Here is a 24,653-nt window from a genome sequence, read left to right as displayed (position 1 = left end):
GACCAAACCCATCAGTGTTACCTGATTTTCCTGTCTTTCTGTATTCACTTGAATATCCTAATTAACTGRAATGGTGTCATTTCAGCTAGATTAGCAATATTATTGCCCTCTAGTGGATTTATTTATTTGCAGTTTTATAAACTCTCCTGAAAACATCTGAAAAGCACATGCTCAGTAATATACAACTGTGAGYCTGAACTAGAAAACCTTCTAGATTTGAACATATCTCATCAGAGCCTTTTTGTCAGGATAATGTTTTTATTTACAATAAAATAATGTTGGACGACAGGAAAAATACTTCTATCACTTTCATAGTGAGTCAAGTCTGTTGACAGAGACAAAGGTTCAAAATCTATCCAGCAGTGGCACCAGCCAAGCAAATAGAGCACTATTGCATAAGACTCAGATCATACAATTGGACTGAGTGGGTAACTGTCATTTCAGTGTTGCAGCATGTGGATTAATCAGTCTCAATCACTTCCAGTCATTATTCATGTCTTATTGTAGCTTCAATACTTAGTTAATTTTTTTAAATTAGTCAGCATGTTAAACTTGCATGGCTTCTGCTGGAGACAGAAAGCAAGCCTAGGTTAATGCTCTATAAAATAAAAAGAGGAAATATTCTGACAAGCAACAGAAGAGAATATTAGAAGCATGATGCAGCATTGTCAGGGCAGCATGCACTGATAATATTTTTTGAATCATTTTAGAACATTAAAATTGAAAAGACAGGTCTAACAAAGACAGCTGAGTAAAGATGTTAATGTATTTTAAGAAGCACCCACTAGGTTAAGTGCTTAACTCATTGACTTCAGAGAGTCCTGTTTAATGAGCCTGACTTGCCACTGTAAATTGCAGTGAGCTTCAATCATCTGCATAGTCAGGCCCCTTCAAATGTGTGCAAATGTGGCCTTTATGCCAAAAAATGAATTATATCTTATATATTTTAATTTGAAACAGAACTCAGTCTAAGTCTCCTTGGGATGTGTATGAATTTTTATGAAATACAGGCTAATTGGAGTAAACCGTGACTTTGCAAATATCACAAATCTAAATGTACTAGCAATTCTAAAATTAACACAATTTGATCATTTAACTTTTCTTAAATGTCTACTGAGTGTTGTTTTAAGTATCTGGAGTTCATCAATGGACTTATTTCACACAATAAGGGCAACATAAGTATTCATTAAATGATTCATTATTTTGCCAAACCATGGTGGCTTTCAAAGTCTGTCTGGAAGAGGCTGACGGCTGTAAAGTCCAYTGTTGATCATTTGAAGTATATGAAATTGTTTTGGATTTACACCGTGTCACTATATCCCTGAGGGCATCAGTAGGCCTTAACTATTCTGAGCAGCCTCAGCTGGAGCTTCAGCCACCCACCCTGCCCATGGGTGCAGAGGTTCCACTCAAGCACAGGTCGGGATACCCAGGTCTGTCTGCCCAGTGCTGTCTCCCAGTGTCCTGGGTTGCTGGACTTCCTGGACAAATCTTGGATTGGTATCATAGATATCATGTCTCTAATCATCTCCCCCTGTCCCTAATGGGACAACCCAGATGGACCTTGGACCTAACTTGGCACCTTGCCTGGTCTGGGGCTGCCAATCAGCCTTGTCCCTCTCACCAYCTGCCCTGATGTGGGGCTGTGTCGTGTTTGGGGATGGCGCTGCCTGCTTGTGCCACACTTGCCCTCAGCTTGTCCTCTCTTGTGGAGAAGTCCTTGCTGCTCCCTGGCACATGGGCAAATAAAAATACTTTTCTCTCACAATTTTACATCTCCAGKCAACAAATTAGGACCAGATATGTATTTGCTTGAACTTTATGAATCWTGTTTAATGTTTTTGAGTTTTAAGGGCACAGAAGACCTCCATAGATCACTCATGAAGAATTATGGACACATTTTTATACTTTGTATTTCTTGCACTGCTAAATATTTCTAATCTAGTGTTATTCTGCTTCTGTCATACAGGAGCCTAATGCATTCATAAAAATCACCTTTCACTTATAAACACATTTCAGAGATTTATAACTAGTTGTATAATCATATTTACTGTTACGCTTTATCTACACTTTAAAATTTCTCTTCAGATTGCATAATTTGCCAACTGTGACCTCACTCTGCATGTTGATTTTGGTAAAAATTATATTGGGGCTGTAAGGGACGGGGCGATGTGGTCGCCCTAGTGCTCAATGCGAGCAAGCACACAAAGGCCAAGGCACACAGTGGTCAAAATAAGGTTTTTATTACCTGCATTTCTGCACGGGGGCTCCCTAGTTTACCGGTAGGAGGAAGAGAATGACAGGGAGGTTCCAGGCACCACTTGGGATCAGTGCATGTGATCGTCTTATGTTACAATTCAACCGGTGCTAATAGCAGGTAAACAGCATGTAGGCACCATGTGGTAGAATGTATGATAGCAAGTACGGTCTGTATATGTGGTGTACGTGACGTGGCCATAAGCTCAGCATGGAGTATAGAGCCCCAGAAGAGTCTGGCCAGCCCCCATCACCCATCTCCTCAATTTCTTCTGCATCCTATTCCTCTACAGGGACCCTGATAAAGGACTTTAGTGTGTACCTTGCACAATCTCGTAACTAAGGTCCTGCAGGAGGTTAGCAGAACTTGCACTTGGCAATGCAAGTGTGGGCAGATACCCGATATCCTTTACCCCTTTCTAGAAGAAAGTAAATAAATGGAAAGAGGATCTATCAAACCAATATCGTCTGTCATAACAAAAGCTTGACCAGATCAACTCTTCCATCATTGAGATATCATAGTTACTGATACAAAACATGGCATGGTTTCTGATAGCAGTGGTGAGAAAGGTGCAAGGTGAGACCTGTACTGACAGCATGCACATGGTTCTAGCCCGAGGCCATTCCTGGGGAGATCAAGTATAGAACATTCTATGTGAGGCTGTCGAAGTAAAGCAATTATTTAGGTGGTCATAACCAACTATCATCCAGCACTATATTATATCAAAAAGGACTACTAATGTAGATTCCTCGTGTTATGTCATCAATCTGCCATTCTCACTGAGTTTGAAATATGCTTGAGAATTTCTCAAAACTCTGTGAAATGATAGGATTGGCTCTTATGGATAAGACTGAGAGAATTTATGGCAATATTTATAGATAAGAATCTAGTATGAGTTCTATGAGACATTGAGGTAGTCAATTTTAACTGAAAATTTGCAGTCACTTCCCATAAGATATGTGGCTTTATTTTAATAATCTATATTTAAATTTTCTAGGAAGCAACATGCAAATATCTTTGCATTAGATAAATAAGATTTTTTTTTTTTTTTTTCCATTTTAGCTGATTTCCAGCATGAGAAACAAAATCATTTTTATTTGGACATGTCAAGAAATACTATTGTAGGGTTTGCTTTATCTCAATGGACTCCATTAATATTGTTTGCTCCTCTATAAATTTGGTATATTACATATTGTATTTGGTATATTAATGCAATTGAAAGGCAAACAGGTTTCATTAGCTGACCTGTCTTATTTTCCTTTTCTGAAAGTACCCACAAAGTTTGCCATATTGTATAACACCAAATGGTATTATTTTATTTTAATGTAATGGCACAATAACCTTTTATACTTAACATCTTACTCTTTGCCCTGAGACATCTTACTCTGAGAATGCCCTTATTATTATCTCAAGGCCATAGTTGCCATTTAGTGGGTATTTTGAAGAATGAAAATGTGTATATCATATCTCTGCTTCTAATGAAAAAATGTCTGATTGTAATTTCAAAAATTGTACTTAAGATTGTCCCTGTGAATTTTGATTGATTTGATACCAATTTTTTTTACAAGGAATCAGAAACTGTTTTGAGGACCTCCTTGAAATCAAACTCGGAAGGCAACATTAGTTCATTTGTTAGTAGGGCAGAAAAATGCCTGGACCCAAGAACATCTTTTATTTTGGGTTCTTTTTTCTTATTTTTGATTTTTTCTTAAGCATTTTGTTGTTGCCATTTCAATATATTCCTGGCAATCTCCAGATTTAAAGTCTCTTCTCCAAATTTAGTCATGCAGTAATAAAGCTACATAGTTCTACTTCCTGATCTCATCCTATTACTTCATTGTTTCTTCGCTGAATTCTGGAAATCATGATGTTTTCAGATGGCATCATTTTTCCTGCTTTCTCTTAGATGCATTTATATCTCATCCTTACCACATATAATCAATCTCCTGTCTGTGYTTGAAAAGAATATTCCCTCATTCAGCTTGAATCATCATTTTTAATCACTTATTTTTTCTCCTAAATTGTTTGTATTTTCTGCTCTGCTTCTTCCTTACCAGGGAGGAATATGAAAGTGGCCTTCTGAAGTATGTCGCAAACAACTTACAACTAACAACAGCTACAAAAACTGCAAGTGCCTGCCAAAGAACAGGGGAAGAGGCAGAGCCATTAACAGGAGACTGTGAAAGACTGTTGCCCAAGAAAGGCTGATGCTCTTAAAGGATGTAGCAGAAAGTTAAGCTCATGCTCTATCTCTCATTCGGTCTGATGGGTTCCCCTCTCCCCTTTATCCATTTGTTCTCCTTCATCCTTTGCATACTTCCTTACAGCTAATTTGAGCTTTGTAGGTAACTGATCTTGTCTTATGCAATCCAAAAATATCCAAGAATTTTATTTTCACTTCTCATGTAGCATGAAGTGGAGGTCTTGGCCATGACCTCCTCTTAGGAATGTAATACAGCCTTTGCAAAGCTGGCAAAACTTTAAAATTTATGATTGGTATGACTGAAACCTCCTGAAGCATTCCATTAGAATACACAGGAGTCCCACATAAAATTAGGATAACTGAAGGATTTTTATGATAATTTAGGATAATTTCAGAAGCATCTGGAATTAAAAGAAGGKTAAGTTCTAGGTTAATCTAATGCAGAACTAATTATCTTCAGTTACTCACCAGAGCCCATATGAAAATGGCAAAGGGGATAGCAACGTGACTGATAAACAAATAAACAAACAGATACTGTCTCTGCCTATATTGCCAAAGAACAAGTTGTTCACTTCATCTAACCTCCTGGTAGATTAGATGAAAGATGCACACTGATTGGAACTAATTTTCTTTCTTTCTCATTCATGACTTTAAAAGCACATAGTAACTTCCTTTTCCGCAGCTTGGTGAAGTGGTGTACATGATTTTAGGATGGGACTTTTGAGGAATCTGTGGAAATAGAAAGACATTTCCTGATTCTGGTTCTTTTAGTACGGTCTAAAATCAAAGCAAATACTGTTTTTTTGAGTAAAATGAGTGCGTATATTAAGAGGACAAATACCTGGGAGAGAATATTATTTTCTTTCTGATTTCAAGAGGAGGAGAGGTGATACTGAAGAGTGACATTAATTTTCTCAGACATTTTAAAAGGGAAGATTTGGTCCCTGAACCTTAATACTGCAGTCCATGTTCCTAGCCCATGTTTTTTTTCTTCCCCTGGCCTTCAATTTACCTACAGCTGAGGAGGAATGGAATGTATTTGAGCTGCTCTGACTAGTTGCTTAGTTTACAGSTACAAGACTCATCTACTCAAAACCTTCTCCAGTGTTTACTATTGACTATAATGACTATAGACTATAAAAACTATGTCTTTTTTGAAAACAGATAACTAAACAAATAAATACAATCCTGATACTTATTCTAGTTCACTAGAATATTCATAAACAAACACAACCAAGAAACACAATACTGAAATGAATTATTTTAAAAATGTGAATGTGTATTTGCAGAAATCATTCCTTAGCTTGCTTTAATGAAAATTGCTTGCATAACACGTAGGTTGCTCAATAAAAGGTCGTGTCTCTGCATGCCTCTCCTTGTGTATGCTCTGAACAGACCTGATGTCTTATTTTGTTTTTCTGTTTTCATTTTTGCTTGTCTATTGTTCTGTTCATTCAAAGGTTTCCAGGTGTATGGGCCACGAATTTGAAAAACACTACATGCTCAGACATGCTTGTTCTTCCTCCAGGTCTTCACTCTTGAGGCTAAATCTATGGTCTTCTTGATTGCAACCAGATATGGTGAGCAATGCACCTAGCCATCTTGAAATGACCCATTTACAGCTGCATTAATAGGAGAGTGGTCTCCAGTTGTGTGGATTAAGGTCTGAAAGCTGCACTACCCTTTTAGTCTTTCCTCCGCTAGGAATAGTTTGCAGCTTGGCAAATATTCTAAGTGGGGAGACAGAAACTAGAAGAGTTCCAACTAGCTACCAATAGTCATTTGAAACACTTTATTTTACATATTTATTTATATTTATTTTATTCAGTCACCAATATGGGGAAAGTGATCTAGCAAATACTTTTTATTATGCTGTTGTGGTCAGGGTTGTTAGTAATTCAGGATCCTCAAGTTCATGTTTTAAGAAGGACAAGAAGATGCCTTCAGTCTAATTATTATCATTTGCATAGGGTTCAAGCAGAACTTTATCATTTCCCAATATGCAGAAGTAAGTTCAGAGACTGTATTGGTAACTATTCCAGTGAGCTATGAGTTTTGGCAAGTGAAATCACTTCCCAAAGCTGCACATGCCATGATTACATCACAACCGTATTATTGTCATCATCTTCTCAGAATGGCAGCCTCATATACTTCTAGCCAAATAAATTTTTAATCACTAAATGAAAAGCTTTTAGTTGCAAGAGCTAAAGAAAAATATATCATCTGTCAGCAAAATGAGAGGCAAAAATACTAGGGCTTCAGAGAGTGCTCCCATTAGTCAGACCACTAATGTGTGAGAGCCTAAAGAAATTCCCATCATATGAAGATCTTTCCTGACAAAATATGAAACAATGAAACTAGAGAAACTTGTCTTTAATACASAGATAGACTTACAGTATGAACTAGAGAAATGCAAAAATTTCTCTGTCCTACATTCATACTCAAAGACTGGAACAAGAATAAAAAAACCCACTACCTATGGAATTCTACACCCAGATAAATCCAAAACAAAAATACATTTACTGTTCTGTAAAGTTTTGATTGCATTGCTTTCAAATATTTTAAAATAGATGAAATTATAGAAATGTGAAGATGAGGAAGAGACTTGAATGGGTCGCCTTGTCAATCCATTCTGCTTTGAGGCAGGACTGTTCAGAAATCTTGTTTACTTTTAGAACATGAAGCAAGGGGATTTTCATGATCTCCCTCTTCCACATCCTTTTTTTCACTAACTCTGTAATGAAAATTTCGCATAGACCTTCATAGGACCTGTTTCCTTGAAGAGGTAAAGTGGAGAGCAATAGCCCCTTTCCAGTTTGATATAAAGCTACTGAAMATTGCACTTGGACAATATTATTTTTAAACCTCTTCTGGTAATTTTACTTCACCATGTAAAATTGAAATGATGGCTACTGCTAAAGACTTGGATTTCTAAAAACTATATATTAAGAAAGGAACTTTTTTCATCATCTAGTCATGCACTATCCCACTTTTTCAGACTTAAATCCCCACTGCCCTTCATTTAAAAAATACATTGAAGTGATTGGTGAATATACGAAGTAGAATGGAAATATTTTTATCACCATGGCAACAAAATGCCTCGGTGGGGAACAGAGCATTCAGCTATAACATATAAAGCAAAAAGGTTACGTAGATTCGGGACCTGAACCATCAGAGCTTAAAAATGCAAAATGTGAATTGTTTTGATTCTATGGGAAGTTAGGAGAATGGAGATATCCCAGAAGCCAGGGATGCTATGATGCCAGATGTTGTTGTATGAAGTATCATTGAGTAACCTGAAATTCCCGAGGCTTTGAAAAGCCCATATCTAATGATAAACGTGCTAAGAATATGTGGTATATGTTGGCAAACTTCATTCCTAAATCGCTATCTTTTAAAAGGGAAAAAAAGCTAAAAGAATCCAAGGAACTTTATAATGTAATTAGGAAAAAAGAGTAAGTATTTATAAAATGGTTTAATAAAAAAGCCCCTTTAATATATTCCAGAACCATTTTTGAATACAGCAATAATCACGATAGACTTAAGATGTAATTCCACAGACTTAAGAGTTTATCTGGAGTCCGTATTTTATTAAAAATGAAAACAACATTTATATTACTGTATCTTATCACATACGCATTAATCTGTTCTCTCATGTGTTGGCAAAATATTTAGTTGTACTTTGCTACAGGAAATTATTAGGTCACAAGTAAATTTCCCGAGACAGATTCTCAGGTAGTAAAAATTGTTAGTACTATTGCAAAAAATGCAATTATCATGATCCATGTGCTCTGAATCCCCACATATATGCCAGAAGTGTGGCTGCTTTGTATTTTTAGGGCTGAATAGATGATTAACTATAAAAGATTTGATTTTTGCTTCCATCTTTATTCCTGGGGTACATGTTTAAAAGTGTTTATTTTTCAAAAATATCTTTTAATTCGCAATAAGTTTTGTATGAGCCTGGATAGCTTTCTAAATCAACTGATTATTAAAGTTCTCTGAATGTTCTCGGCATGGAGATATACTTACAGATGTATTTGAATTCCTCTTCTAAATGCAAAATTAGCTATTCTCATTGATTATTGATCATTTATGTGGTTTGAATATAAATTCTATCTCTGTGCACATTCAATTTTTTAACCCTAAAATTTTATTTTTCCAATGTTTCCATGGTAAGCTTTTCATTGAACATTTTCTAGTTAAGAGAAAAAAAAAATCCACTACAGATCCAACTCATCTCACTCTTCTAATAAAAGAGGCATAAAAACATTTTAAACTAAATTTCTTTAGCAACTCTAGTCTCACAGATAATTAAAGTTTATTTACCTACTTGGTAAATAAAAAAATTAACATATAAATTCAGTGCTCAAGGATGAACAGTGAGATTTGGTAAAACACAAGTTTCTCAAATGATTACTGGGCAAGATTTCTTTTGTCTAAACTCTTCTCTCAATTATCTGTATGCTCCTGTAAGCATTTCGTATATAGGTATCACATACATTTTGTTGAATACTAAGCATGTAAGAATATCCTGTATTCGACATACCTGCATGGGTTTAGAAAAGCAAGAAGTGTTTCTCTAAGAATGATCTCCATCTACCTTCTGGCAGCTTTCTGGCCGGTTATATAATGAACATCTTGAGACTATACTGTTCTTACTAAAAGYAACCACAGTCTGGACTAGGTCTTTCTTTGTGTTACAATCAAAATAATCACTTATTCCTAACAATGTCACTCTCATCTCCTCTATCCTCTAGAAATTTTACTCACCGTGGCAAAGAAACATATTTTTCAAGATGTGAGGAACTGTCTAAGGGTACAAATGTTTTCGGCAGCTTTTGAGTCAGTGAGAGTTGATGGCCCAGAAGTCTAGTAAAGCCTCTCATCTCTTGAAGCCTATTGCATGAAGAAGGTGACTCTTCACAGGGAACAGCTGGGCACAGCAACAGTGGCAATAACACGAAATTATATAGAGCCAGAAAGGCTCTCAGAACAATTAACAAACTGAGCACCTGCAATATCTATCAATTCAAGTAAATCCTGTATACACAAGTGTTGACTAAGCAACTAAATACATAGTACTAACTGCACTTATACACAGATATATATATATATATATAAATAATGAAATTTCTAATTTATTCTTCCCTTCTCCCATTTTTAATTCATCCTTTTCCACCACATCACTATGAAATAGATGAAGTGTAAGTCTGAGGCTTTCAGATATGCCTGTGGAGTAGGCTTGTCCAGTTTCCATAAAAATTAATGAGAATGAGGCGTTCAAACCTGTTAGGTGGCCTGGAAATCTCAACCTGAAAGCTGAGTGCTATTTGGAAGCCTCTCTCAAGCTGTAGGTCTAAGCATAATTCTGCCTCTTCTTTAGTTATGCATGAGTATGAACATATGCTTTGGATGTCGACTGGGAACCCCCTTAATGATATGGAAATACTGCATGGTTCATTCCTGTGATTTTATGAGGTGTCTTGCAAGACAGAAGTTGGAAGAAAATAAAATTGAGAGGAACAGGAAAAAATCCCAAAAGAAGACAGAGGAAAGATCTGAAAAATCTGTGTGTCTTAGAGCATGGAAATTAAAAAATATATAATTGAAAATATACAAATCTACTGGCTTACTTTAAGAAATGTAATTTAAAGGTCTAAAAAGGGTTCTGAATGTATTTGAATTTGTATTTTGTACACAGCAAAAATTTGCCTGTGGTGTCTTGGAAATAACTTATTTATTTTTCTTGTGACTTTGTTTTTCCTAAATTGCACAGGTCACATCAGCCTGAACCAGTAAGATTTTCTAAAAGACCATTTCACAATTTACCAAGTTTCTCTCTATTCCTCTCAGAGTACACATAGGCAATTAGACTGCTTATCTAGCTCCTCTTAGGTTGCCAACTTCACCTTTACCATTAGCTATGTACAAACATTTTTCTTCAAAGTGTAATAAATAGTTTAGCACCAGAAAAATAATGAATTTAAATCTGTTTCTGATGCTCTATGCTACTAATACCTACAACACAATCATATATACAGGCAGGTTTGAAACAAGTCTTTGTAATACTGCGGCAAGATACTTAAGGGACACCGTAAACAATTCATGTAGCCCCTTTTCAGAAGGAATGCTCGAGAAAATTAAGATTGGATACCAGATCCTAAGAAATGTCTCCCTCCAGTAACTGTATCTACAACACCTTGACCCTTACAATATGGTATCTTGAAATTCCTGTTGTTGCACATGACTGCTGTTGAAATAGCAAAAACAGCTACATGGACATGAAAAAAAATGAATGCTGAAAAAAAATAAAACAGTAAAATTCAGTTGAAGCTCAGTTACTTTAAACTCATGCCCATCCTCTCTGTCCAAGGCCACCTTGGCCACCTAAACTAAAACCATCTATACGATAAAGTGTTAATATAGCTCTTATTGAGAAGTAAACTATATTTAAAACAGAAGAACTAAATATTGCTTAATGAAAGGAGCAGAGCCAAAAAAAAAACACAAAATGGAATCAGGTTCAAATTAATATTCCACAATGGAATATTTATTATCTCACTGCAACAGGTGAGATAATCTCTTACAGTGTAACTGGATCCTGGGTGTGATGCACTTTCAAATAGTGCAGCCCTAGCAGACCTCTGTCTGCCCTAGTATGCCCAGAATTCCTTTCTGAGCCTTTCCTTCCCTTCATCTTTCCTACTTTTTTTCACTTGGGATACTGGGTTTAAAACAGCCCACCAACACTTCCATATTCTCACACTCAAAAGCATGTATTTCTGAAATTGTTAAATGTTGCTTATTGGATCATTTCAGCACACCAGCTACAACGCTGAGATTGTAAATGAAACTCAAATACTAGTCTCATGAGAATATGCATTATTTTATAGTGTTCTTTGACCTGCTCACTATTTCTCAAATGACAAAAAATAGGAAACTTGAGAAAAAGGATGCTAAGATTACCCTAAAGCGGAAATAAAGTTTGCCAATAAAAGGGGAAAACAAATGGGCTGTAATTGGAGGAGTCTAGACATAGGGAAACTGAATCCTCTGTGCGTGACTTTTCCTCTCTCACTTGAATAGCCATTTCTATCAGATAGGTATCTGTCAATTTGGGTGTATCTATATTGCAGAACACAGCAATATATGAGCTTAACCTTAGATGAACTCTGTGTCTTGCAGACTGGCTTCTTCAGATAGTCTTTCAAGTGGACTCCCTGAAAATACATTTTCTATTGTTCATAGTGCTCTCTCTTCACAAGTGCAGCCTGCCGGCTTTCCACTTCAAACGGCTCTAATGACCCAGGCTCATATTTGAATACTACACTAAGATGGCCTTAAGGAGACACATGTATTCTATGTTTCTCAGGGAAGTGAATCCACTTCTAGGGCTTCCAAAGAGAATTTTTTTTTTCAGTATCTCATCTTTAATTTCATGTAAAAGTAAATATTAAAAAACTCTATGCCTCAAAGATAAAATTCCCCTTAAAAAGTAAGTCAAGTATGACTTGACGCATTGTTGCCTTCCTCAGACTGCAGAACACCACCTCTACAAGATGCAATAATTTAACTAATGGCACAGGCAATTAACTCTGAAACTCATCAGTGCTATTTAAATGCTAACATTTTTACCTATTTAATTGATACTCACTTTGCCAGACATATGGGACATTCCATAATCTTAGGTTCACTCTTCAAGTGAAAAATACCATTTCTCTCTAATTCCAGTTGGCCAGATTTTCCTTTCACTGGTTAACTCAACAAACATTAATTTATGCTGTAAACATATTTTAAAAAATTGTAGTGAAAATGCACTGAAGCCTGCAAATAGGCAGTGTAAAATTACTGTCCGTGAGCAACATAATCAGTGACACAGGTTCTAAGTACAATTGCACTTTTTATTTTATTAATCTATTTATATATATACATATATAAATCTACTTTAATCAATGTTGCTATAGAACAGCCAGGTTGCAGCAACACAAAAGCAGGGATAATTACCTTCCAAAGTATATCCAACTTAATATAGGGTTTTTAAGGCTTTTATGTTTATAGGAGCCACTCAGGAATGAAAACTTTTAATATTTATAAAACAAAATGTTTATGAAAAATGCCTGTTTGCTTCTTTGTTGACTAAATGTTTTAATATTCCCAAGAGTACTATGGGCATTTCAGTCACCTTTCAAGCTGTTCTGTTATGCCAGAATATTTTCTCAGAATGCCTTGCTTCTTTCTCCTCAAGTCCGTTACTTGCTCTGTGTAATGTATTATTTTGTCAGTTTTTAACAGTATCAGTCTCATATAGAAGGCCCTTTGTAACCTGGAGGAGAGAATGTTCAACACGAACTGTTAAACACTTGCAACGATAGCTGAGCTGCCATTCTGGCATCCTGGTAAACTCAGGAAGCAGCCACCAACACAGCCCAGAAGACAGAGGGACCATATGTGAGGCCTTGGGCGTAGGAAACGCTTTCGCTGGATTTCACACACATTGTGGAAATCGCTGCTGCACCTGCAGCCAAGTATCAAAAAGCATGGAGAGAATGCACCACGAGTGGGAGTGAAAACACCAGCAAGCAAACTGTCATAAAGCAGAGAAAATAAAGTTTGATGTAACAGCTAGACAGGAACTTGGCTGTTTCAGTAGCTTTTTTCAGAGCTGTTGTTCACTATTAACCCCATATCAACTTATGTTATTAAAAATGTTATGAAAATATTGAAAAAAAAGGAATTATTTTGTTAATGTGTCCTTCATGATGTTTTTCRTCCTCTATCTTCTTCCTCTTTGTAATGTATTTCTCTTGGTCCTCAGCTACAGCGTAGGTATTTTCTATYCCTACTTCCCTACTTTCTATCCCTATTTTATTTGGTCATTTCTCTAAGGTTCAGGAAATCAGAAAACACTTGATCTAGGACTGAAAAGGACCCGGTCACCATGAATATCAAAATAAGTAAAGGCCTCACAACTGTCTCATAAGAGATTTTGCCCTCAAAATAGCTTTTGAGACAGGGAAATTACACTGTAAACTAGGAACAAATGCTTGGATTAGATTTCCAATTTTGCTTTCCTATAAACGTACTCCCTGTTCAGTTTGCTAATTATTGCTAGTAATTGGTAAAGAACAGAAGAAAATATATAGGTATTTTATACAGTTAAAGATGGAAATCTGCAAGACGCTTTAAGAGTTAACGTCTTGAATCATCCACGTATTTCAACATATAGCTCTTTCCACCTGGATTTTTCTTTATTCCATGAAAAAGGTGTAGGTTGTATTCTACCTGTAAGGGGTATGTAGCCTATTTCACCTTTCCTGTTGTCTTTTCTGTCTTCTTTTTACAGTCTCATACTCCCAAAGACAGATACTTACAAAGAGCCCGTTGCATGGAGTTTTAAATATCCATATTCCCCTCTTCCTTCTTACACATCCCATGAGGCTCTGACCCTCCTCCTACATATTCCTGCCCACAGATTACTTATAAATATTCAAGACCCTTTCCCATCACTGCTGGCATTTCTTCCCTCACACAAGCATCTTGAATTATATTTTTCACTTCAAAGATCTTTTTTGCCCTTCACATGGCTTTTCTCTTCCCTTGGCACTCATAGTCATACATTGCTGCTCTCTTTCCCCACCAATCTCTCTCTTTATCTGAATGGCCTCTCTCTGTCATAAACACATACAAATATTCAGATGCTTTTGTTCCCCACAGGTCTGTCCTACTGTTTTAACCCCACTGGTGCTTTTCCTCTTCCTTTTGGTAACGGATATAGTGTAGAGGAAGGAGGCTGCTGTATTCATAGCTCYGTGCTTTCTATAACAAATACAGCAGTACTGACACAGGAGATGAATGAAATCACACTACAGGAACATATCTATTTCCATTTCCGTTTCCATTTCCACATATTACAGTAATGACATACTGTACAAAATAAAGGAGCAAAAATAGAGCTAATGCTCACTATGACAGAAAACAAGGAAAAAGCCCTTTAGGAGAAGGAGAGAAACAAGAGACTATATAAAGGAAATACTGCTTTGACAGCAGTTATAGCAGTTAAAACATACATTAATAAAAGGAAAGAGATTATTGAAATATTAGAAGCAGGTTTATTAAGATGATAAAACCCAAACCATTGCACTGAGAATGGACAGCAGAACTATAATATTATCAAATCTCTACAAGAAAGAGACTCTACCCTTCCACTATAAAGTTTTTTTTCCAAATGCAACTACCTTCATATATTAGAAAGCTTTTTCTAACATCAAATCTGAACTTTGAGTAATTTAGTTCATTTATTTTTCCTTCATGCAGAACCCAGAAAAAATCAAATACTCATGTCCTTTCTACAGCAACACTTTCCACATAGAGCGACTATTTATCTGCTCGCTTCTCAGACTAAACAAACTTTCAACTTTTCCGCATATGTCTTACATTCTAAATGTTTTGTTATTTTCCTCTGTACTCTATAGTTTGAGACCAAACAGTTGGCTTCGTCAAGCCCTAGCATAAAACTCAGCTGTCCTGTCAGATGTACTGCACACCTTTTAACACATTGCACAATGAGACTTTTCCCTTCTCCAACTGCAGCATGCTGCTGACTCATATTTACAGTCCATTACAGCCCCCAGATTCTTTTCGGAAACGCTGCTCTTTTAACAGTATTGTTTTGCTTTTACTTTTTTTTTCTCCTAAATATAATTTGCATTTTTTCAGTCTCCAATTTCTTCTTGATGTTTTTGGTCTATTTCTCCATTGTGCAAACRTAATTTTGATTTTTGATACTGTCCTCCAAAATGCCTACAGATTCTTTGAGCTTCCTGCTGATTCYATCATCCATGTCACTAATGATGTGAAGCACATAAAATGCCTTCAATTTAGTTAACATGAAAAACATGGTATCTATCACACAAGGGATTCCGTTTAAATTCTATTTTTGGCAGAACATGATGGAGAACCCACCACATTCCTCATGCTCTAGTCGTTAGGTGTTATCAACATTTCATGGGTCTAACGTGAATGTGTTTTAATTCTAGCTTTCCAGAATTCAATCATCTATTTGAGAGGTGTCTTCTACATCATGCTGAAACCACTTTAGATTTTGAGAATTACGGGCAAAAATAATTTTTCAAATCTTGGAATTGCTTTTAAGTACGTACCTGAACAAGATGCGCATTTCAACAGCTTGTCTCATCAACGTTACGGACCAGATCACCTTCTTCTGACTTGATAATCCTGTTAACATACCAAAGGGTTGCATAAAATGCCCTGTTAACCATAAAATTGCAACAAAAAAATGCAAGTTTTTAATCTGTGCTAATCGCAAGGCATTCTGAACATCACAACATCCAGATTACAGTTGGCTACGCTGTGTTTGATTCATACTTCCTGTCTTATAAGCATRTGACCACATTATTTGGCAGTACAAGATTTCCAGTTACCCTATTTTTTGGTAAGTGACTCGTTTGTGCCATTGYTAACCGCACTATGACCGCTTCACCCCCTGTGAACTGTACCAGCAGTGATTTCACACTTTCCTCGGCGGGCACTGAAGGCACGAGGCCCTTTGGGCCCCGCCGGTGGCTACGTGGCGACCGAGCCGCCTCACCCGCCCCGGGGGCTCTGCGCTAAGGGCCGGGCTCGGCCCCCGCGCCGCTGCACGGCGGCGAAGCCAGCGAACGTGGCAGCAGCCAGTGCTGCCGCCCCGGCGGCCGTTAACGGTCGCGTTAACGGTCACCTCAACGGCCGCGAGGCAGCGCGCGCCTGCCCTCATGCCCCCTCCCTGGCGCGGGGCCGTGTCTGGCTGAGGGGGACGGGGCTGGGGCCGGGGCCGCCTCCGCTCCGCGGCCGCCTGCGCGAGGCCCCGCCGGGCGCGACCCGCCCCGCAGCCGCGGCGCGGAGCCTCGCTCCAAGGGCCGGGCGGGGCGCTGTGGATCCCGGCTGAACGTTCTGGAGCGGGGGGGCGCCCAGCGGAGCCGAGCGGAGCGGGAGGCGGCCGCGCCGGGCCAGCCTTCCCCGCCAGCAGGAGGAGGAGGAGGCGGCGGCGGCATCGGGGGGAGGAGAAGGAGGAGGAGTGGAAGGAGGAGGAGGAGGAGGGCGCCGCGGAGAGGCGGCCGCCGCTGCTGGGCAGAGCGGAGCCGCGCAGGGGCTGCGGCTGCACTCGGACGCCACATTCCCTCCTGGCGGGGCTGGCGGAGAGGATGAGCCAGAGCTGACCCCGCTGCCGCCGCCGCTGCTGCCGCTGCCGCCGCCGGCGGGGCCGAGGGGCGGCTGCCGCTGCCTCCTCCTCCTGCCGCTCCTGCCGCCGCCGCTGTGGGTGAACCTGCGCTGCCGGCGCTCCGCCGACACGGGAGGGGGCTGGTTTGTTTGTGTGCCTGCCGGGGGAACAGCGAGAGAGAGGGCGGACAGCGGGATCTTCCATCCGTTGAGGCACGCTTCACTATGGTCGTACTCGCATCCAGCACTGGAAGCCGGTTGGATTTCGTGCCTCAGCCCAGGGTGTTTTTCTTGCAAGCCTTCCTTTGGATTTTATGTGCGGCGGCGTGCAGAGCGGAGCAGTATTTCAATGTGGAGGTGAGCCCGGCCGTCCGCGCGTGCGAGCGGGTTCGCTCCCTTGGCGCGGTCGCCTCCCTCCCTCCCTGCCCTCCGCAATTCCCCGAGAGCCGAGGAAATGCGGGCGCGTCCGGGTGGGCTGCTGGATGCGCCGCCCCGCGCTGCCCCCCGCGCCTCGGCCCTGCCGCGAGCCGCGATGAATGGAAGGAAGCGCGGGGGGCGCGGGGAGAGGAGCCTGGAGGCGCCTCCTGCCCCCGCGTCCCACAGGAAAACAACAGAAAAGGCTTTTTGTGCCGGCGCCCCCCTCCACTTTAACGGAGGGAGTCGCTGCTAGAAATAGTGAAGCAAACGGCGTGAAGGTGCAACTGCAGCGCAAAAGTTAGAGGGTGCGGAGGACCAGGATTTTTCTCTGAGAGAGACAGAATTTGGGAATACCTCGATAAGGCAACCCTAGCAATTTCCTGCTGCCATAAAACCCCAGTGAACGTGCATCTCAGTCATTGCWCGGTACACTCCCAGTTTTGCAGTTTTGGGCTTTACATAATGGCTTTCAATGAGCGATGCTCTTTGACGGACTTTCCCTCTTGCATGTTTTCCTCATTCCTTTTTTTGCCCCCTTGTCACTCTACYTCGAGCCTTCTTCCTTCATCTGTTCCAGTGTGATTTCTTTTAGCCTGATGCTGTCCAAGTCCCTCATCTTTCTTGCTGCATGTGTCTTTCCCGATCTACATTGGCTCTTTCAACTTCCCATACATTTGATTCCTCTTTGCTCTTAGGTCTGTGTTTCCACTCTTACTTATGTCCCGTCGGTCCCACTCCAAACTTTCTCCTGCCCTGATGCACCGCCCGTACTGACTCTTGTGTCTTCTCTTTCTTGCCTTCTCTGAGCTCTTTCCCTGGTGGAAACGAAGCCTGTGCCTATTGCTGTCTCGCACTTAGATGCACTAGCTTCTCTCTCCTCCTGGAGCTCTTGTCCTCACTCGGGCATGCTCCTTCTCGCCCCTTCCTATGGCAGGGCTACTCCCACACACGCTCCTCTGCCCCTAGGCTTTCTCCCTTTTTCTCTGAAGTTCCGCTCTGCACTTCCTCTCCCTCTGCCCCATGCAAAATCTCCTTAAACATAAAAAAAAAACCCACTTTTTCTTTTTTTCCTGTGTTCGCTTGACCCTTTCTACCAATGTATCCCCTCACCACAGGGGATGCTGTCCCAGTGTAACACCCCGCACCTCCAGCTTCTCTCTGTGCTTCACATCTCTCCACAAAGTATGATCCCTTCACCCCGTCATGAAGGTCTCCTCTCTTCACCATTATCCCTTTGCTTTTTCTCTGTCTGTCTCTGGAGATACTCTTGGTTATTATTTTTGGCACRTCCATCTCTCCCCTCCCGACTGACCGTGAGCTCTCTCGGGGCTGAAGACTYCAGTCTTCTGACGTGCCCATGCAGCGTCTCACATGCTGGAGGCTGCTTTATAATTGTGAGACTCCTAGAACGTATATATCAAAKTGGAAGATTTCAGAGCGCACGCTGAAGTTTGTGTCCTGCCTTCCCTCATGTCCTCAGCTGCCTCCTCTTATCGAGCAGAGGAAGGCAGCGTGCAAGAGAGGAAGTTGCTCGCTGCATCCTCTCCAGGCATCGCAGCCTGCCTGGCCCCCTGCAGGGTGTAGGGAAGAAATTCCAGAAACAGAACTTTCTCCTCCCACAGTAGTCTGCTTTGCTGGCATCTGGCTCTGCTGGAGAGACGGGCGGCAGATGGAGCTAGTGTGGGAGGAGAGAAGGATGGTTTAGTCAAGTGGAATAGGAACAGGAGGCCAGCTCCAGTCAGAAGGAGGTTTTGTGAGGAAAGAAGGGAAACACTGTCAGTTTTGCTGCCTCTTCCATATGGACAACAGTACATTTTGAGGGCAAAAGGCAATATTTAGGAGGAAGAAACATTGGTTGGTGGAATGAAGCGGTGCCTGTGTGATGAGGGGAMACGTTTCTTTTCTTTTTTTTTTTTYCCCCTCTTGAATAAACCATCTCCCGTTCTTCCTCACTGCCCTTTCAGAACAGTGTGTCACATACCAGCTCCCTCAGTTTCTTTTCATATCTAAGTCTCTGAGCCACAAATTGCTGCGAGTTAGAAGGCTGTTCCAGGGAAGTACTTCTGTATGCACGAGGTGCCCTAATCTGGCACTTTTCCGCATGCTGCTGCTGTTGACCATTGCCAGTGAAAGAGTCTTGGGCTAGACGGATCTGAGGTTTGACCCAGAACAGCCATTCTTTTGTTTACATTGTTTGGGTAGCACTGAAAATTCCTCTCACCTTTGTTGGAAACAGCAAACGGCTGAAAAGCAGGGGAAATCTGAGGCAGTGCACTTGGCAACAGCGTTCATGAACAGTACCTACAGTTCCATGTGTCAGCACAAAGTGCATTAGACAGCTGTACTTGTTAGTAAATTGTGAACATTTATGAGAAATTTCTTTTTCATGATAATGGGAATAAATGGGCAAAGTGGGGTCCAGGAAAGAAGCAAGGTACATTTACTTGAATGAAATGCCACCGAACAAATGCTTAGGATGATTGGAAAGCATTTATTTTTTAATTCTTCTTTTCTCTTTCAGTAATGTGTAGATAGTAATCTTAGAATGTTACAAATTTGAAAATCAGTTATTGGTTCTTGTAGTTGTCTCATTTAATCCTGGGCAAGGAACAGGAATTGTGTAACAGCGTTGGCTTGTTTGTGTGTTTGTTTGTTAGAGTGCACGTTTGTTAGGCTGTGAGCCAGACGCACAGTCTTGAGAGATATGTAGTTCAAAAACATTATAATAACATGTTGTCTTTTCAAAGAAAGCCACAAAGCTTACAAGCTGTTATGAACACTGCTATTCTTTTTTTTTTTTTTTTTTTTTTTTTTTTTTTTTTTTTTTTTTTTTTTTTTTTTTTTTTTTTTTTTTTTTTTTTTTTTTATTGTCCTTCTGTAGAATTTCTTTTGGCCAACATCTACATGAATGAGATCTTGAACTTCCAATGAATTCTGAATTCTGAACTATATTCATGCACTCGGTGTTTCATCTAAAGGCCATAGCTGAGCATGGTTCAGATCAGGTAGTACAGGGGCTCCAGGGGCTCACATTTACTGCTGGAGTCAGTGAGAGCCCTGTGATAAAGCTGCATTAGGGAAGGTTGTAAGTGGATAGTTTAAGTAATCGGGATGAAGTTTGGTTCACATGTTCTTCATTGTGGGAGGATTTTGGCATTAATTTTCAGCGTTTACTGGCTGCCAGTGGCATTTTGTTGAGCACTTTGTAAAAGTTTTTGACATCATGAGAAAAACTAAGGACTGCACTGTTAGCATTGTATTCCCAGTGCCAAATTATTGATCTGTAACATCAATAAATGATTGCGCCAATAAAAGAATGTCAGGCTAGAGTTTTCCTACTATTGCCTGACTTTGGCAGAATAGGAGCATATCAATGTCCACCACTGAAACAGTGATTGGAATAATTTTGCTTACTATTAAATATTAACTATATATTTATCATAAATGTTATCACGAAAAAAATGTCACCATGTGTAAATGGGGGAAAAAAGCACGAAAAAAAGTCACCATTTTGTAAATGGGGGTAAAAAGGTCGACAAGATCAGCAAAACATAGAATAAGCTTCATCTCAGATCTAATAACACATATTTTTACTCCCATGAGTAACGGTATCCAGCAGGGTGCCTGGGTAAAGCCTATTGAGCAAAGATGTGTTTGGAGGCTCATAACTGCATCCATGATGTGGGAAACACAAGACACAATGCATGTTCCTTCATCTCTTTTAAAAACCAGATGGTTATTCTCTATTTTCCTTCTAATGCTAAACATACAGTCTTGAATCCCTTGGGGAGATTTTAAACTGAATCTTACTTTAGTGTGAGCAACTCTTTAAAACAATAGTCTTTTCTCCTATTTTCAGATGTGTGACAGATAAATTGCATATTATGGAACAAAATACAGTGGAATCAAAACTTCAGAGATAGACTGTCAGTTTTCTCCATGGTAGTAAGTGGCTGAGAACCCCATTCTTTTCATTGGTAATAAACTTTACAATTAGCTGCCAGCTCCTGCTGCATAGTATTGTATAACCTTTTCTCCATAGTCTTTGGGTCTTTCTAAGCTTAAAAATGTACAAGTTTAATTATTCAGCTTGTAATTGAAAAAAAAAAACTAAAAAATATTTCAGTATCACCTTTTACAAATTTTATTTAAGTTCTGACTTGTGATCTTGGATRAAGTACATCTACTGATCGATCTCCTTTTTTTTGTTAGAGCATGAAGCTCAAGTTAAAATTACAAGAAGGATGGAGAGGGGTTATTTGAATCAAGTGTTGGAACTGGCCGGTGGTTGAAATATTTTTCAGTAAAAATCTAGATAGAGATGGAAAGTGGTGTATTTCCTGCCTGGTTACTGAGGAAAGATAAATATGAAGAAACTCTACTGTAAGGCTTCTGATGAGCAGAAAGAGGTATATTTACAAAAGGAGAAAACAGACCAGAAAATTTTTGCTGGTAGGCAACTGGACACTTTTTTTTTTTTTCTTCCTTGTTCTGATACCTATTGTGTAATGAAGTGACTTGAATTTGATATGAAGAAATATATACTGAGACTATTATGTAGCATATTGCATTCTTTGCTATAATTTAAACTGTAATTCATATTTGCGAGAATTCCAATAGATCAATTTCCTACTGTGAAGTATGAGATAATTTTGTGTTATTAATGTTGCAGGAGAGCTTATGGATTCTCTTTCTTTTATGTTGTTTGAGTACGGATTGAGAGGATGGTTTTTGCTTTTAAGAGTTCACAATCTATGTAGTATGTTAGACAATTGCAAGAGAGAATTTTTTGCAAATGGTCTTCATCTTACTTTGGGATTGCAAATTTTTAACTATTTGGTGCATAAGCACCACAGTCATTAGGGATTCTCAAGTCTCCTGAAGGAAACACATAGAATGGTTGAGTAAAGAGATTTACTTAATCACCGTTGTTAGTACAAGATAAACCTACCAAGATATGTATTGCTAACATTAGATCTTGGTAAAATAAATGTATGATTTATTAGCCTACTAAAAATCCTGAACAAACCCAAGCTCTTCTCGCTCATAGATAACCATTCCAGAGTGTATATAGTCTTTAACTGGCTTGRGATTTATGCTGCTCTTTGTCAGTTTTATTTGAATCCATCTGAAAGGTCAGCGCTTGCTCTAGGCACCTCAGTTCTGCTTATGCACTTGTCAGGGCTGAGTCGTAAGAGTTTATAAAGGTACAACACCATGTTATATAGATTTTTAAAAACATTTTAAACTGTATCTAGTGTTTGGAAGTTTATCGCATTCTTTTCATTTAGTCTAYGAATATTTTGTGGAGTTAAAAGCTGGAAGACCTTGTGTTTATGCTTTTTGAAGAATCTTAATGTAAGTTTTTCAGTGTCCCCATTTAAATTGCTTAATGTGCATTACTTCTCTGCTTAGCATTGCAATTAGCTGTCCAACCTGTGCACTCTCCTGAATCCCTGCTGTTGAGCGTAGTCTGAAGGGCAGGTTAAGTCTATTTAATTTGATATCTGTGATATGTCAAATGATAGATTTCGTTTCATTTCAAAATCATGCTGCAAGCATGATTTTACTAGGCACAGGAATGGATTTGAGAAATAATTATGATTAGAGGTTTATCTTTTAAAGAGAGGTCGTGCTGTCGTGCAAAACTTTATTTATGGGTTGCCTGGCAACTCTTCATTCATGTCCCTGCTTATCGTCATTCATTATAAGCATCTTTGCTCTACAGTAAGAACAAATAAGTGGAAACAACTTATTTCTGTCATGAATTAAAATCAACAGGAACTACAGAAATAGAAAAAATTATTTCTGTGGCTTTACTTATTAACTACAAATGTTGATACAGTGTGTCTTATTAACAGCTGGTTTACTCTAGCTAAGGAGTATCTACACTTTAGCAGGRATCATAGCAGTCCTGACACACCTTTGGAAGAACAGAAGTACCTAATTGGCCTAGGTGCTCTTTGAGATGTTTTTGTCATGCGTAAAGTTTCCTTTTAATTTCGAGATCCAGGCTTCAGTGTGTGAGGCAGCCCCTTGTATCTCATTGATTTCTGTGCTTAGCATTAGGAGTTCTGATCTCAAGTGCTGAGACTTGAACCTACGGTTTGGAAAGACATTTAAAAATGTATATAAAGATTATTCCTATTGCCACAAAAGAGATGTGCAGCTGAATCGATGAGTGGCAGTGATCCTGTAGAACAGTCAAGTCCCTTGATGCTTTCTCTCTGTAGAACAAAGCAGTCTTTATTACACTGAATGAAAACATATTCATAAGCATATGATTTGACAATTGTTTTCTGGCTGTGTATGAAAAATACTTTGTTTATTATTTTAAAATTCTTTATGTATCATGATTGGCTCTTGTGTGAAACAGTAGCGTAGAATGGGCCAGTGTGGTCATGGATTCTTTCTAACGAAGGTTGTGTGCTCTGGGTGGCAGAAAGACACAGCTTCCGTACGGCTGCTTCTCCAAAGGACTCCTGTGGCTCCAAGACCAGGAAGGAGGTGTCCCTATTGCTGCCTCTTGGTCTGCAGATGCCTTTTTCTTCCTGCAGTCCTGGATAAAGGTGATAAAGGAGTCACTGTAAGATTGATCTGTACAGATTTTTGTCTGCTTTTCCCACTCTTATGACATACTTGATGGTGATACATGAACATGGTATTAGGTTTTTTACCTTTGGCATTTTGAAAAATTGACTGTTTTCAAAATTTCTGTGCATAATCTTCTAAAAGCAATGCTAACCTCAAAAGTGTTTTTTTTTTTTTTTTTAATCTCTCACATCTCGTAGAGAAACAGCTGTTTTGCTTCTCTGATTCTGTACATTTTTGCTGACATATAATCACATTTCCACTTACTAGTGTGAAATACAGGTTGGCAAGGTCCAAACATTATCAGTTTCTTAAAAACAAAATAGTTAGCAAGCCAGAAAAAACAAGCATCTCTTTCGTTCCCTTTGGTAGGAAGGAACATACTTTCACAAAGTTTGAATGGAGATTTTAATTACTTCATTCTTGGACATTATCCTGGTTAGAGGTGACAATCCTGTCACTTTTTTTAACCGTAATATTTTGCTGTGCAACATTGTTCTAGCAAATGCCTTTTGGCCCCTGTCTTCTCACACTGAGAGGATGTCTGCATGCAGGGCTTTGCCTGCTGCATTGAATGTGTTTAATGGCAAGCAAAATAACCGATCTGTCTTCCATCCAATAAAATCTATTAATATTGTTAGTAGTAATAGTATTATATGGTTAAATCCACAGCATGATTTTGGTCTTGGCGAGCAAGATCTTTTATGCAAGGCATCCTCTGTGCATATCAAAAAAGCAGCACTGTGTTCCATTTTTCAATGTCTTGTTGATTATGAAGCACTGGATTCGGATACTTTTATAATTTGTCGTGCTTGCATTGAATGTCTACTTTTGTGTTACTGGTATTTGTTATCTCCCTGATTGTTTTAAGTATTGTATGTATTGTAATGATTATTAATTATGTAGGAAAAAATGAAAGTATATGATGGAGGCATTGTTCTGGGAGGGGCTGGAGGACTATGTTGT

At 39.2% G+C, this 24,653-nt stretch overlaps 1 protein-coding gene across 1 annotated transcript in view; it reads left to right on the top strand.

Moving 5' to 3' along the window:
• The first annotated feature begins 16,733 nt into the window (after nucleotides 1-16,733).
• Nucleotides 16,734-24,653, top strand: part of MMP16 (matrix metallopeptidase 16) — a 158,912-nt gene continuing 150,992 nt past the window's right edge. Inside the window, exon 1 of the mRNA XM_026054549.1 lies at nucleotides 16,734-17,036. Coding sequence (XP_025910334.1) covers nucleotides 16,905-17,036 — 132 coding nt within the window. The 5' untranslated portion in view covers nucleotides 16,734-16,904. The remainder of the gene's footprint in view (nucleotides 17,037-24,653) is intronic.

Source organism: Nothoprocta perdicaria, unplaced genomic scaffold (genome assembly GCF_003342845.1).
Source record: "Nothoprocta perdicaria isolate Ctin4 unplaced genomic scaffold, notPer1 scaffold_122, whole genome shotgun sequence".
In the NCBI taxonomy this organism is placed as follows: domain Eukaryota; kingdom Metazoa; phylum Chordata; class Aves; order Tinamiformes; family Tinamidae; genus Nothoprocta; species Nothoprocta perdicaria.
The sequence above is the reverse complement of the archived record's forward strand: the minus strand, read 5'-3'. Positions and strand labels throughout refer to the sequence as shown.